The sequence below is a fragment of the Natrix helvetica genome (assembly GCF_964273705.1).
Source record: "Natrix helvetica genome assembly, chromosome: 3".
NCBI lineage: Eukaryota > Metazoa > Chordata > Lepidosauria > Squamata > Natricidae > Natrix > Natrix helvetica.
The window spans coordinates 5550000-5566613 of record NC_138549.1 but is presented as its reverse complement, the minus strand read 5'-3'; the positions used below and the strand labels follow the sequence as shown (position 1 = coordinate 5566613).

The window sequence follows — 16614 nt, the reverse complement described above, 5'->3', positions numbered from 1 at the left end:
CCATTCCATTCCTTATTCTATTCTATTCTATTCTATTCTATTCTATTGTATTCTATTCCATTCCATTCCATTCCATTCCTTATTCTATTCTATTCTATTCTATTCTATTCCATTCCATTCTATTCTATTCCATTCTATTCTACAGTATTCTATTGATTTGGAGAAAGGGTTAAGATAGCATCCATTGCTATTATAGTAAGTGTGCAAAGTTTCAGCCATTACTAAAAATTGCTTGCTGTTTGAAGGCTGACCTGCTCCCACCTCCTACCGCCCACCAAAATATGTATTTTTATTTATATTTATACATATGTATGTATGTAGGTAGGTAGGTAGGTAGGTATAAAATATAAAGTAAGATTATCCCTTACTTTGCCAAAGGATAATCTTCACTTGCCAAAAGAAATTATATGTGAATTGTGTTCTCCAAATGTACACTTCTCGGTGGATTGCCAGGGTCTTCGCAGAATATTCATCAGCAAATGTGGATATAGTATTTTTCACAGTGCCAGTTCCATTTTGTCATATATACATTATCACTTGTCATGAGTTTAATTGCACAACATGTTTTCCATTCATACACACACACCATAGTAGATTGAATGTCTAAATTACTTTTGCATGTCCTATTAGGAAATATTAAAAACCAAGAAATGGATGAGATACTGTAAGCTTTGCATCCTCCTTGCCAACCTCCAGAGACATCTTCCTAGTTCTTGTTGAAACACAAAATCAACTTGATCCAACAGGAGAATTATATTCATGTCTGTGAATGTCTGGATTGATCCCAAAGCAACTTACATGTTTCATCCCTGTCTATTATTTTCACAAATTGGAGAACAGTACAATATTATAACCTTTCCAGATACTCAACACATCCCTTTAACTCCAAAACACACTTTTAGCATGGGAAGCAAGAAGAAAAACCTAAATATTCGTTCTTCCCCTCAATGGGACTCCCTTCCCATTATAAATACAGAATGCATTTCATTTATTAATACTCACTGCTCCATCTGATACACACCATTCTATTTGGAGAAATATTAGCTCTCAGCAATTAAGACAAAACTTTTTAGAGTCTGGTCATCTGAGTGTACACAAACACAGGCACAGGCACAGACACACACACACACACACCATGAAAAATAAAGATTCTTCTGTTTTAATTTAAATCTTAACATTTAACCATGAGACCACAATATTATTTCCCATCATTAAGGACACGTTTTAAGGAATGAGGCTTAGTTCAGATTACATAATTGATGTTCTGGACTTCTCCATTATTAATCATCTCTGGATCTCATCTTTATGGATGATCCCATACGACGAACTCCATAGGGCTTATAAATATATAGGTCTTGCAGAAACAACTATTTTGAAAAAGAAGTGGCCTAGATTAGCAATGCCTTCCCAACCAACTTTTTGTTAGCTTGCGACTGTTAAGAATAATTAGATGGATCACTGGTGGAATTCACATTTTTTCCAAAATTTTTTACTACAGGTTCTGTGGGCATGTCGTGGCTTGGTGGCATCGCAGGGGAAGGATACTGTAAAATCTCCATTCCCTCCTCACTCAAGGGGAAGGATACTGCAAAATCCCATTCCATCCTCTCCCCACCAACCTGCTTTCCAGCTCCGTTCAAGAGAAGAAGACCCAGCTGATCAGCTGAGACTCGAGAGGCAGCGAATGGATGGGGGTGGAGCCAGCCAGAGATGGTATTTGCTGGTTCTCCTAACTACTAAAAATTTCTGCTACCGGTTCACTAGAACCGGTCAGAACTAGCTGAATACCAGCTCTGTGGATCCTTTTCTACTCATCAAATATTAGATTCTGAAAGGAGGGAACAACTTCAGATGCCAAAAATCGAGTGGATTGAGTCAACCCTAAAAGATAATGTCACCCCATGAACTGAACTTAACAAGTACGAATCATGGGTGTTGAAGGATCTAAATCTGATAGATAAATGATCACCACTAGTAGGAAATATTAAACAGCTATGCTATGAAACCAACCTTGGCAGGAGTATCTCAAGAGGAATTCCTTTTTCACATTAACAAAAGCTTTTCCTGGAACACTGCATGTTAAATAAATGTATTTGTGCCTTTGTAGAGGAAATGCTGGTTACTTAGTGCAAACCACTTAAAAATGTGCTTTCTGACAACACTTAATGCATTCTAATGCTAAGTTTCAGAGGAATAATTAGACTGCCAGCGGAAAATTATAACTAGATACTTAAACCATGATCTCCCCCCCCCCCCCTTCCATTCAATCACATCTAATTCTCTGAGAATCCCTGGACAAATCCTTGTGGCTTTCTGGTTTTCAGAAGTGCTTTGTTACTTCCTACTTCCTAGGGCTCAGAGAAAGTGACTGGCCTAAGGTCAGCAAGCTGGCTTTGTATGGAAGATGGAACTAGAACTCACAATCTCCTAGTTTCTAGACAGATGCCTTAATCACTGCACCAAATTGCTGTATGAACTTACATGAACAAATTGCCTTTGCAATTCATCTATTATCTTGGTATTTTGGGGCAAAATAGTTAGGGCATATAAACAGCAATATCACTTAGACTTATATACTACTTAACAGTGCTTTACGGTCCTATCTAAGCACTTTACAAAGCCAGCATATTGTTCTGACCTAGGTTTGCCCAGCAGCACAAAGCTGAGTCCTCGTCCTGATAAACCCCTTCTATTTAATTTGCAGTGAATTCCTCTCCAGGAAAGTCTTTCCTCTCCCACAGTCTTTCAAGATAGTTCACAATTACTGACCTTTATCAGGCTTGGAGAGTGGCCAGGCCGAGATCTTTCAGACGCCGCAATACTTGGCAAGAATGCAGGAATGAACTCATTGTCTCCTGCAAACACCCCTCCCTTTTCACTCCTCTTGGGGGAGCATTCACCATCCACCTGTGGTCTTACTCCCAAGTCGACCCTGGCTCCTTAGCTGTTCCCTTTGTTTGACAACTCTGTGCATGTGCACACTGGGAACAGGCTCCAGCTGTTCGTCTGCCTCACTGATGTCTGACTCTGAAGGCAGCTGATAACTGGCATACGGCCCTGGCCCCCTCTCTGTCTCCGATACAGAGCCCTCATCAGAGCCTTCCCTAGACTCCAGGACTGGCCCATGTTTCTCCCCAACCTCCTCATGGTCCCAATCTTCTGCCAGCTCCTCTGGCCACTGGAGGGCCACAACACATATTGCCCCCAACAATCTGGGTCTTAATTTTACTGACCTGTCCACCAAAGTATGATAAAGGCCCTGGAAAAAATAGTGAAACTTAATGGTTTTGGAGATAATTTACCCACTTTCATCATTGCTAGGATAAAGAATATCAGAAAGTGTGATACAATTTTAAAAAAAGATTGATATATGCATGAAATTCCAAAGCTGTTCTCCCAACAATCCCCCCTGCCATGGATTCAGTATGAAACTCACTGATGGAATAGTAGGGGATAGTAAGGAAAGTCCATTGTTACTTTTACTCTCTGGATTTTATCAGCTGGATTTTACCAGTTTAACACCAAGCTTGAGTTTTCACCCACATGCAAATTGAAAAGCTCTTGAGACTTAAGAAGGATAACTGCTTTTTTTCTCAAAGAATATTTGGTCTATTTCCAAAATATATATGGCATAGACAGGGGAAAGTTTAGATGTTTAGACATATATTGTGCATAAATGTGTAAAATGGGACATCATTATACACTTTTCCACACTTTTGTTTATACCTTTCCATCAAGTATGTCACTATTACTTGGTTTAGATTAGTTCATGTGAGATGAAGTAACCCAGAGAGTCACAATATATCTTATGGACTGGGAACCAAAAATGCACTGATGCAGAATAGCAAAACAAATCCTTGTCTTTTTCTTTCTAAAAAAAAAAAAGTCAGTAGTTTAATAGTGGCAAAAACTAAAAGAGAGAGAGAGAGAGAGAGAGAGAATCAATGGCTTGATATAGTTTGAAATCTGCCAACTGTAGGAGATGACCAGTTGACACAGAAGGAGGGGTCAATCTCATCATCAATATGGGCTCCCTTTTCACCAACAAGAGATATACTTCTCAAATTCCATTGAATCTTACTTATCTCCCATTTGCCTTAATAGTTAGTAATTTAGATTCTTACTTAGAGGTAAAGGTTCCCCTCGCACATATGTGCTAGTTGTTTCTGACTCTAGGGGGTGGTGCTCATCTCTGTTTCAAAGCCGAAGAGGCAGCACTGTCCAAAAACGTCTCCATGATCATGTGGCCGGCATGACTAAATGCCGAAGGTGCACGGAGCACTGTTGCCTTCCTACCAAAGGTGGTTCCCATTTTTCTACATGCATTCTTTACGTGCTTTCGAACTGCTACGTTTGCAAAAGCTGGGGCAAGTAATGGGAGCTCACACCATTACGAGGCACTAGGGATTCGAACTGCTGAACTGCCGACCTTTTCTGATCGACAAGCTCAGAGTCTTAGCCACTGAATTACCACGTTCCTTTTTTGTTTAGAAGTAGCATGGAATAAACTCATACTCATTTGAACAATCCTCATTTCTGATTATCAGCCGGCATTCAAATTCTCATTCCACGTAAATTAATGGAAGACATTATACTATGTATTTCATATAGAACACTTTCCCCTCCTGTTTTCTGGGTATTACACAATTTAATCCCAACGTAAAAGTGAAGAACATTATCTGTCTGCCTGCTTCTCACCCGTCCATCCATCCATCCATCCATCCATCCATCCATCCAACCAACCAACCAACCAACCATCTATGACCTAAGCGTTGCATTGTGCTTATACAAATGTCATTCAAAGAAAATGTTACTTATATGCTTTTATAAGAATCCAATGAAGAACAACATATAGGAAAGTGTGTGCAAGAGAAAGTGAGCAAAAGTACAATGACTAAAAAAACTGTCATAATGAGGAAGGTAAAAGGAGGAACAGCACAGGATTGTCCACGGAAGCAGATCAAAGCTCGTACTATGAGACACCAACACGTTGTATAGCCCACAATGCTAAAAGAAACAGGAATTGCATTTAAGACCATTGTGGGCCCTAAGAACATTCATTTTTTGATTAATAGTCTTCTTAGGGTTATAAAAATATTCCCTAGATCTATAGGCCTCAGAAAGTCACAGAAAATAACATAATAAAAGTAGTTATGGTATCTTAAATATATTTAATCTCAGGATGTAGGTTTTTTTGGTTTTTGTTTTTCCTGTTACTTTTCAGATTTTTGTTTGAGCCTTGTATATTTCCACCAGCCCCAGACCCTCTGCCTATTATGCCTAAGTGTCAAAATATTCTGATAACCTAAGAGTCCGTCCACAAGGGGGTTATCCAAGTAGGCTGACGTGCGCCGATGGGAACGAATGAATACGCTTGATAAAAGAACAAGGACTTTCCAGATGTCAGTTCAAGTGTAATTTTTTTTTTGTTTGTTATTAAACATGGTTTGCGACAGAAGCTTCTACAAGGACTTGCACACAACCATGACGGATGGATGGATTCGTCTGCCGTTCGGTTAGCTCCATCAACTCACTCAAGACACATTTTTGAACAGATTATGTACTGTTAAAACTCGGGAGACCATACATTTAACAAGAGAATTTGCTCTGAGGCGCTGCTTCCCACACTCTGTATGGAGAAGGGGGAGGGAAAAAAAAAAGGAAGAGAGAACAAAACTCATAGAGTTTGACAGCTACGGAGGCAACACTTGCCATTTACATTATAAGCCCAAATATATATTTTTTTGCAACACAACTATATATTAATTTAATAAAATACACAATATAGCTCTTATACACTCAACAATTTGGCTCAAATGCACTGAATCGGCAATAAATCAAGAAAAAAAATGTCATTTGATGTAAACACATTGAATCTTCTTACATTTGCACATTTAAATGGTTCGGGTGAAGGTTTGCAGTGTCTGCACTGGAGCTATGGAAGTGTCCATAAATGAATTACAAAAGGGTGCTAATAATGTTAATTTGTCTCCGTGATTATTTCCCGTGTAACGGCAATCAAAGCGGCCATCTTGTATTGTGCCTCAGATATCTCTCAACTCTTGCTAGACACTAACACCTTCCCTTTCTCTTCTGATCACATTAATTCACTTATGCATGTGCAGGACAAACATGGATTCGACCCGTTTACATTTAACTTTCATATGACATGAGCCGTGTTACTAATGACCGGGATATTTTTTTTTTTTTTTTTTGCTGAATGAAATTATGGAATGGATTTGGAGGGGTTTCCATATATATATTTTTTCCTTTTCGTTTCTTTCTTTCTTTCTTTTTTCTTAAAGGATGGGGCAGATGCCTTTATACAGAAATGCCTATCACAAATGAGCGTTAATGCTTTGTGTACTTGGTTGTCTGACTACAAGAACATTTGTTTGTATGTTTATTGGATTTCTGATTGGGGATTTTTTCCATAGAAACCTCTAATGACTGTTGTAAACTTATCACACAACTATTCCACCCTGGTTTTTATGGGGTCTACAGGTAAACAGTGAAGTCAACATTAACTAACCGTCCTAAAAGATCTGTTTCTGTTTATCTTACTCCTTTCTCTTCGATTGTCAAAGTGACCCCAATCTTTCTTCCTTCCTTCCTTCCTTTCCTTCCTTCCTTCCTTCCTTCCTATTTTTCTTTTTTGTTTTCTTTTTTTTAATAAAAACAACATACATCGTATTGTTCTAATGGAAGTTGGGTAAAAACGAAACCAGTGTTATGTGAAAAAAGAGAGAGAGAGAAAAGAAAGAGCAGTGAAACAAACATATTGGAGGGCACTTCAGATGTTCACTAAAAGCCTTAAAGCAGCATTGGTCTTTGTTCATCCCTGTATAAATTTTAGAACCAGGGGAGAATTTTTTTTTTCTTTTTTAATATATAATTCAGCAGAAGAAGCAAATTAATGCCAGACTGTCTTTTTTGTTTGTTTGTGTGTGTGTTTGTGTGTTTGTTTTGTTTCTGTTTTCCTTCACTTTCTCACAGCCATGGGGTCATTTGCCCGACAGTCCTGTAAAAGCTTGTCGATCTCCCGCACGACTTCCTCTGCGTCTACGGACTCTCTCCCTAGTTCCCTGTTTGAACGGTCTATCTGCTCCAAGACAGAGTCCATATCGGCAGAGTCTCGGCTGACTCGGGAATGCACCTCGGCGAAGACCCTGGCCATCTGATCGGACGCCATGAAAGCAGCGTCTCTGGATTGTTTACTGGGCGACAGGTACTGACCGTTGGGCTCGGCCAAGGCCCCTGCCTTGACTTCGCAGCCATCCAGAGGTCCTTTCGTTGATGCACAAGGATCAATGCAGGTCTTGGTTGGGCTGCTGGATGCTGAGGGGACCTCCTGGAGGAGGGGGCTCAGGGCACGTTTGGCTTTGAGATAAGGTTTCACATTGGCAATGAGAATGGTGTGCTCTCGCTTGTCCTTTCCAAATGTACAAAAGGTCTTTTTCCCCGTGGGGTTTACAGTTTCGTAAGTCTCAGTCTCGACATTGGCTTCCACCGTGGGCACAAAGAGATTTGTTCGGTAGTCGGCGTTGTCTGCTTGGTTGGAGGCAGGGAACTGGGGCATCCAACACCTGTCAGAATGACCAAGCACTCGGCATTCATCGGTGCAGTTAATGCACTCCTCTTGTTCTGCAAAAGAAAGAAGAGATGACAAGGCTTTTAAAGTCATCCATCAGCTGCCTTGACCTGCTGAGATCCCAGCCTGTTCATTCAAGGTACAAGGCTTCCTGGGTGAAAACAGAAATCATAATTAAAACTTTTGAGGGAGGTGCCCACAAATCAACAGGTTGAAGGGGCTTCGTTTATCGAAGCTACTATCAAAGCACAAGAGTGGTTGTATCGCCTCAATAAATGCTTGGTTTATTGGAGCTACTATCAATGCACCACAATGGTTGTCTCACTCAGCAATGGCATCGCTTCAATAAAAGCTTGGTTTATTGGAGCGGCCATCAAATCACAACAGAGGTTGTATCACTCAGTGGTTGTTTCACTTCAATAAACACTTGTATTATCAAAGCACAACAGTGGATGTATCACTTGCAGGAACTATGAGCGGGTTTTGACTTCAAAGGCAGGACTTTGATTACATCATAAGAATTAGTTAAAACCTGGTGGAAATAAGTCGCGGAAGGTGGCTAGACCAAGATGGCCCTGGATGATCTCCCCAAAAACTGTCTCGTGCTTAGGAGATCATCAGAAAGCTGTTGGTTAGGAAAATGAATCAGCTTTGTAATCCAACTTTGCAACCTGTAGACTTCAACTCTAGAGTATAGGGTCTCCTGGTACAGGGTCTCTGCTTGAGCAGAGGGTTTGACTAGAAGGCCTCCACAGTCCCTTCCAACTCTTTCCTTCTATATTAATAGAAGGGGGCTAGTAGAGAACTAGAATCAGAAAGAAAAAAAACCTGAGCTTCATCCGCTTCAGAGATCTTTCAGAGACCAGAAAATATAATCTGAGAAAACAATGAAGGTTAGCTAAGAGACTCCAAAGATTTATCTTTCTCCAGCAGATCCAATAACCAAACAGTGGCTTGTTCTACAGAAATACGAACGTTTCACACAAATTAAGCAAGCTGAATTTCACCCAGAAGATCCCCATTAAATTGTGATTGTTTTGCTGGATGACTGTCAGGTAATAATAAGAGTTTACCAAATCCGCACGCACGCCAGCTACTTTGTGCCGATAATAACACAGGAAAGGATTTTTCTGCCACTGTGCATTAAATGTGAGCTTTTCAAAAGAGGCATTATTGCTGTTTTCAAATATATATATAGATAGTGTAACTAGCTTCTCTACTCTTTGGGGAACAGAGGGTTGGTATAAAAAAAAAAGTGAAGATTGATTTGCACAATTCATACCATTAGGAAGAATGCCCTGTGTTTTCCTTTTCTACAAAACCTATTGTATTTCCGTGCACTCTGCTTATTTCTTCTCAAAATAATGGCAAGAATAGCTAATGAAGTACCTCTTTTCAAAGGTCCTCATACTCATATGATGAATGGAAGACCTATTACTGTAAGCGGTTGCCTGTTTAGAGAAGGCAGGGAAAACATCTTCTACATGATCAGTATAACAATCCCATCTTAGAAACTGGGTCAGCCCATTGCAGGAACTGGGAGCGGATTTTGACTTCAAAGGCAGGACTTTGATTACATCATAAGAATGAGTTAAAACCTGACGGAAGTGAAGTCACAGAAGGTGGCTAGATTAAGATGGCCTTGGATGATCTCCCCAAAAGCTATATCATGCTTAGGAGACCACCAGAAAAACCCCAGAGCTGTCGGGTGAGAAAATTAATGAACATTGTAATCAACCTCAGTGTGCAATTTTGACAACTTTATGACCTGTAGACTTCAAATCCCAGAATTCCTCAACCAACATGGCCCAACTGAGGAATTCTGGGAGTTGAAGTGTACAAGTTATAAAGCTGCCATGGTTGAAAGACTACTAATCTATACTGTTTTCTTGGAAACTACATTGATGTACAATCAAGTTACTATACTCTGAGATTGATCCAAGGAATGCACGATCCCACTGTTTTCTACCCATAATTTAAGAAAGGAGTCTTTCTAGACTTCTTCTTTTAGTGATTCTGTCATCTACAGAATCCACAAAATAGGACCTTCACAATCTGGAAGAATATTCCTCCGGGGATTGGTTTAGCCCTATTTTCTTGAATGTCAAAAAATCTACCATATTTCAGTGTCCTTTCAGGACTTGATATGTTCTTTTGTTTCTCCTTGTAGGATATGTCAATTATTTGCTAATACTGCCTGGGGTATTTCAGATATCATTTTAATCCAACAGCCCGATATACATACATACATACATACATACATACATACATACATACATACATACATAGTGTTATGTCAAAACACCTGGTATGCCCAAATACGGGAGGGAGCATACTGCTTCCCTTTTGCCTTTCAGCTCCCTCCTTCCCTCTGTGTGTGTGTGTGTGTGTGTGTGTGTGTGTGTGTGTGTGTTGTATTTGTGCTGATAAATAAATAAAGGGAGACTAGTATAGATCTATTTCAAGCTATTTAGCTCTCATCAATTAGCCTTACTGGGATTTGAACCTGGGCTGTATTACATATTAGGCAGGAGTCTTAGCCACTAAACCACAGGCTCTCCTCCTTATGAAAAACAAGATGGCAGCCCTGATGGCGTTGCCCGAGGAACAGGTTTGGGGGTGTGGCAGGCATAGGTCGCTGCCGGTTCCAGAGACCCAGGCTGCCAAACCACTACCAGTTCGGCCGAACTGGTCCAAACTGATGGGAACCCACCACTGACCCAGAGTCTACTCTGGGTAAAACAGCCTATGAAACCGGTAGGTAGGTAAATAAAGAAATAGGTAAATTGATAGTTTTAGCAGAGACGTAAACATTGTTACTCCTTCTAATAATTAGAGATTTTAGTACTAGTTCCATCTTACTGAATAATCAATAAACCTGATTGCAAGCTATTGGCTTCTCATTTCCTTTTGCACAAGTCTTTTCTGCTTTGCTTTATACTGTCCAACCTGGGAACTGGATTTCCTAAAAAAAAAATCAATAATGTACAACATGAAAAGACACTTCATTAAGCATTAGAATATGTGAAAGCATTTGGGTGGGGGGAGGAGAGGAGAAAATGCCTGATTCAAAAGAGTCCAAATTCAATTAACGGAAGACCAATTTATTTTCAATAGGAACCTTAAGCCAGATGTACTCAAGCCTCTATTCCCTTCTAACAAATGGTTTTTCAAAGTGCTTGTAATATTGACTGTACCTTGTTCTCTCTCTAAATGTGCAGGATATTTATATTTTGAATTCTATTCATTCTGATATTTGTCTGTTGGGTTTTTTTATTCAATCTTTCTGCTCGTAGAATGTTCATTTACTTTGTGCTGAAACAGCCTTTTAACAATTTATAAAGGTATGAAATGCAGGGATAAACAGGGCTTTTTATTATCAAATACCTATTGTAATTTTTTCCATGCGCAAGGGAGATGTTTTCTTGGAACTAAACTGGGATCCTTTCCTTTCCTCTCCTTCCTTTCCTTTCCTTCTTCTATCTTCCTTTCCTTTCCTCATTTCTTTTCTTTTCCTTTCCTTTCCTCCTTCTATCTTCCCTTTCCTCCTCTCCACTCCTTTCTTTTCCTTTCCTTCTCTTCTTCTATCTTCCTTTCCTCTCCTCCTTCCCTTCCCTTCCTCTCATAAATATTATAAAAATAAAATAAATCCAAAGAAGAGAGAAACACAGCACATACAAGTAGTCCACAACTTAAACAGTTGATTTAATGGCTGTTCAAAGTTACAATGGCATGAAAAAGTTGACTAATGATCGTTTCTCATACTTAAGACCAGTCATGTGACCAAAATTCAGACACTTGGCAGCTGACTTATATTTATGATAGTTTCAGGGTCACGTGATCCGTTTTGGCAACCACCTGACAAGCAAAATCAATGGGGGAAAGCCAGATTCACTTAAGAACTGTATTAACTTAACGACTGCAGTGGTTCACTTAACAATTGTGTCAAAATATGGGGAAAAATCACTTAACAACTGTTGGCCAAGCCAAACAGTAGATAAATGAGTTTGTCCCATTTTATGTCTTGTCATAAATGAATCATTGCGGTTCAGTTAGTAGCACAGTTGCTAAGTGGATCTGTCTTCTCCATTGACTTGTCAGAAGGTTGCAAAATAGGATCACGTGACCTTGGGACACACTGCGACAGTCATAAATAGGAGCAAGTTGCTTAGCATGAGAATGCTACGAGGGTCACAAGGATGAAAAATGGCCAAAAGTCACTTTTTTCGAGTGCTGTTGTGACTTCACTTGGTCACTAAACAAATAATTGTAAGTCAAGAGTTGTTCAGCCTTTCCCCTCCGATTCACCATTATTTCTTCAAAAGCCAGCTGGTTTTCTCTGAATAGATACACAATGATCATAGCTTACATTAAGCTAAAGACAAACTTCGTCCAAACTTGGTTAAAGTGGCTACACCCATGCTGCTTTGAGAGCAAGTCCCTTCATCCAGCATTGCTTTTAACTTCCTAGACATGGGACTTTCTGTTGGTTTCCCACCCAGAATTTGGTTTCTAAGATTTGTTCAGATTATCTAAGTGCTGAACTCCTGTTGAAGGGTATATTTATGTTTAAAATACCAGCTCACCTTCCATTTTAAAGTTTTACAAAGAAGTACAGGATAGTTTTAATGAAGGCCTGGATAGGTCCTTAAAGAAGATTTCTCGGTCCTGGGAAAGTAGGAAAGTGGGAGAAAGAAACTCAAAACAGACCCACCGTCATAAGGAAAAGAGAGAAGCTGAAGCACCCCTTAAGAATCCTGCATTTCTTGCCGTGTCTGTTTCTTGACCTGGATTACCCCAAAGGACGAAAAGATTTCTAAGCACCAGATGACTTAAAGATGAAGTATTAAAATTGTAGAAGGGAAAAGTCTGCTCTACTACACTTTATTGAAATAGGCTATAATAACAGAAACTTGCAGGTCTTATCTTGCTTGAACGTGTCCCTTTTCATATTCCAGGGAATCAGGGAGGAGTTTGCTTGAGTCCCTTTTAAATTTATTTATTTATTACAAAATTTATTTGCTGCCTACCGTGTGTCCTACAACACTCCCTCCCTCTCTCTCTCCCCCCTCTCTGTCTCTCTCCCTCCCTCTCTTCCTCTCCCTCCCTCCCTCTCTTTCTGTCTTTCTCTGTCTCTCTCCCTCCCTCCCTCCCCCTCTGTCTTTCATTTTGTCTTTCTCTGTCTCCCTCCCTCCCTCTCTCTCCCTCTCTCTCTCTGTCTTTCACTGTCTCCCTCCCTCTCCCTCTCTCTTTCTCTGTCTCCCTCCCTCCCTCTGTTTTTCTCTGTCTCTCTCCCTCCCTCCCTCTCCCTCTCTGTCTTTCTCTGTCTGTCTCTCTCCCTCTCTCTGTCTCCCTCCCTCCCTCTCCCTCTCTGTCTTTCTCTGTCTGTCTCCCTCCCTCTCTCTGTCTCCTTCCCACCCTCCCTCCCTCTCCCTCTCTGTCTTTCTCTGTCTCCCTCCCTCCCTCCCTCTCTTTCTGTCTTTCTCTGTCTCTCTCCCTCCCTCCCCTCTGTCTTTCGTTTTGTCTTTCTCTGTCTCTCTCCCTCCCTCCCTCTCTCTCCCTCTCCCTCTCTGTCTTTCTCTGTCTCCCTCCCCCTCTCTCTGTCTTTCACTGTCTCCCTCCCTCCCCCTCTCTGTTTCTCTGTCTCCCTCCCTCCTTCTCTGTTTTTCTCTGTCTCTCTCCCTCCCTCCCTCTCCCTCTCTGTCTTTCTCCGTCTGTCTCCCTCCCTCTCTCTGTCTCCCTCCCTCTCCCTCTCTGTCTTTCTCTGTCTGTCTCCCTCCCTCTCTCTGTCTCCTTCCCTCCCTCCCTCCCTCCCTCTCCCTCTCTGTCTTTCTCTGTCTGTCTGTCTCCCTCCATCTCCCTCTCTGTCTTTCTCTGTCTCTCTCCCTCCCTCCCTCTCTCTGTCTTTCTCTGTCTCCCTCCCTCCCTCTCCCTGTTTTTTTTTCTGTCTCCCTCCCTCCCTCTCCCTCTCTGTCTTTCTCTGTCTCCCTCCCTCCCTCTCTGTCTTTCTCTGTCTCCCTCCCTCTCTGTCTTTCTCTGTCTCCCTCCCTTCCTCTCTCTGTCTTTCTCTGTCTGTCTGTCCCCCCCTCTCTCTTGATAGAATTCTTTATTGGCCAAGTATGAATGAAATTTGTCTTCGGTGCATACACTCTCAGTATACATAAAAGCTACAAGTGATAAATCATGACAGCAACAGCCCTTAGACTTAAATACCGCTTCACAGTGCTTTTACAGCCCTCTCTAAATACTTTACAGAGTCAGCCTCTTGCCCCTCAACAATCTGGGTTCTCATTTGACGCACCTTGGAAGGATGGAAGGCTGAGTCAAGCAGTGAGGATTGAACTCCTGGCCGTCAGCAGAATTAGCCTGCATTCTAACCACTGAACAACCACGGCTCTTAATAAATCATGACCATAGTCATCGTAAAAATACATTCATCATAAATAATAAGGTACAAAACTCTTACCAACATTAAAACCCACCCTATATTCTTCCCAGGATTTCCAGAATGCTTGGGCCTTCTTTGCTTATATCATGCTTCTTGCATATTTCTAATATTTTGCATTTTTCCATGTATCCTTTTCAAAGAGAAAGGGATGTGGTGGCTCAGTGGCTAAGAAGCTGAGGTTGTCAATCAGGAATGTTGGCAATTCATCAGTTCGAATCCCTAGCACCACATAACAGAACGAGCTCCCGTGACTTGTCCCAGCTTCTTCCAACCTAGCAGTTCGAAAGCACGTAAAAAATGCAAGTAGAAAAATAGGAACCACTTTTGGTGGGAAGGGAACAGCGTTCCATGCACCTTCGGCATTTAGTCATGTCGGCCCCATGACCACGGAGATGTCTTTGGACAGCGCTGGCTCTTCGGCTTGGAAACGAAGATGAGCACCGCCCCCTAGAGTCAGGCACGACTACCACCTATGTGTGAGGGGAACCTTTTAACCTTTACTTTTAAAGCAGAATTGTTTTGTCCTTCAGCATCCTACCTCTGCACTTCTTCACCATTTCTTCCACAGTGTTGAAAACTCACTAGCGGTTTTCCTCCCCTCCCCGCTTTCTCCCTTTTATGCCATATTGCAGAAAGCAGTCCTGAAGTATTGATTATCATACATTACAAGCCACTTATCACAATATTAGCCTCTCACGTTGACTTGCTGCAAGCTGGGAGACCAGGGAAGTGTTTTTTTTTTTTAAAAAGGTAGTTTTAGAGGAATGGTGGGATTTCATTACAAAAAGAAAGGAGAAACTCTCAGAAACTCCAGCACCAATTAGCACTGCCCATGGCTAAATTAGCATTGATGAGAGATCGGGATCCATTCAAAAGGCAGAAATAAATGCATAAGCGTCCCCACAGCTCTCGTTGCCTTGCAAAACTGGGTCGGAAGAGTGATATGCTCGGTTGCTCTTGATCAGAATCCAAGCTCACCTGCCTCCAGATGAAAATAAAGCCGGAACAGTTCAAGTGTGTACAATGAATGGCAACAGCCCAGGGGTTTGTCTCTGTCTCTGGAGACAGGGAGGTAAACAACCAGAAGTGCTGTGCGCACGTTAGGGAGAACCGTTCCGAATATAGATCAGAGAAATTAGCCACCAGGAAGAGGGGGGGGGAGGAGAAAGAAAGAAAGAAAGTCACCAAGGATGCAGCTCAGCTGGTATATCAGAGCAATAAAATGCAGAGCGAGGAAATCAGAGAAGCTTTATATATAACAGTGAGGGTGAAGCTTTTTGGAACTGAGCTGCCCAAACTGGATTGCATACGTGCATGCGCTTGGGTCCATGTGCCCCCCTCCCCCCCGGAGCCCCGGAAACTCAAAGATTAGCTGGTCTTCTGGTTTCTGGTGGGCATGCTGGAGCACCAGAGACCCAAAAACCAGGTGGTGTCTGGGTTTCTGGAGCTCCAGAAGAGCAGCTGGCAATGGCGTGCATGCCAACAGGGGAGCAGGTGCACCAGCCAGCTGGTCTTCAGGTTTAGGAGGCGCCAGAAGAACTGCTGGCGATGGGGCATGTGCCTGCAGAGAGGGCTCTGCCTGTCACCTCTGGCACAGACGCCATAGGTTCGCCATCATGGATGTATAAGATACTGTGCTGCTGTAGGAAGTCAGTACCAACCCCTCTCCTGGAAAAATAAGATATTTTAGGAAATATTAAAAGGGCAGAATATTTCCCCTAAAAGGGAGGGAGAAATCCAGCCTCTCTCCAGCTCTGTCAATTAAGGCCTGGGCCAGTCTATTCTACAAAACAAAGATCTACCCCCTTCAGGCAGAGCCATAGTAGGAATTGCCCAAAGCCCTCTACCCATCTCACCACATGGAAACTGGGAAGATGACATCATCCAGCAAGGCTCAACCAAGCCTGTGACTCAGGACAGCCTACAGAGTTGCCCCTACATGGCCCCATGGGAGACTGACAATCAATCAGAATACTAGCTCAAATTCAAAAGCCCAGAGAGGGCATAAAACCAGGGCACTCTCTTCCCTTTCTCCCCCAGGACCTCAACCCATGTGGTCCTCTCCACCATTAAAACCATCTTTCCAAGCAGTCTCCATGTTTCCAGTGTCTTTCTCCCCACTTGGAGCTGAACCCAGGTGGGCATTTCTTCCAACCAACTACAGGGAAATAAGCATAATTGCCCTGTGGAATATTGAAAAATGTACCAGATTAGACAGAGTTGGAAGGGACCTTGGAGGTCTTCTAGTTCAACCTCCTGCTTAGACAAGAAACCCTATACCATTTCAGACAAATGGCTATCCAACATCTTAAAAACTTCCAGTGTTGGAGCACCTGCAACTTCTAGAGGCAAATTGTTCCACTGGTTAATTGTTCTATCTATCAGGAAATTTCTCCTCAGTTCTGAGTTGCTTCTTTCCTTGATTAGTTTCCACCCTTTCCTGCTTGTCCTACCCTCAGGTGCCTTGGAGAGTAGCTTGACTCCCTCTTCTTTGTGGCAGCCCCTGAGATATCAGATCACTGCTATCATGTCTCCCCTATTACTTCTTTTCATTAAAATAGACATACCCTGTTCC

The 16614-nt window shown here is 41.9% G+C and overlaps 1 protein-coding gene across 2 annotated transcripts in view; it reads right to left on the bottom strand.

The window, feature by feature from the left end:
• Positions 1-4831: 4831 nt before the first annotated feature.
• PCDH17 (protocadherin 17) overlaps positions 4832-16614 on the bottom strand; it is a 207686-nt gene continuing 195903 nt past the window's right edge. For both annotated transcript variants that reach the window (XM_081948700.1, XM_081948701.1), the window contains one exon: positions 4832-7644. In XM_081948700.1, coding sequence (XP_081804826.1) covers positions 6983-7644 — 662 coding nt within the window. In that variant the 3' untranslated portion in view covers positions 4832-6982. The remainder of the gene's footprint in view (positions 7645-16614) is intronic.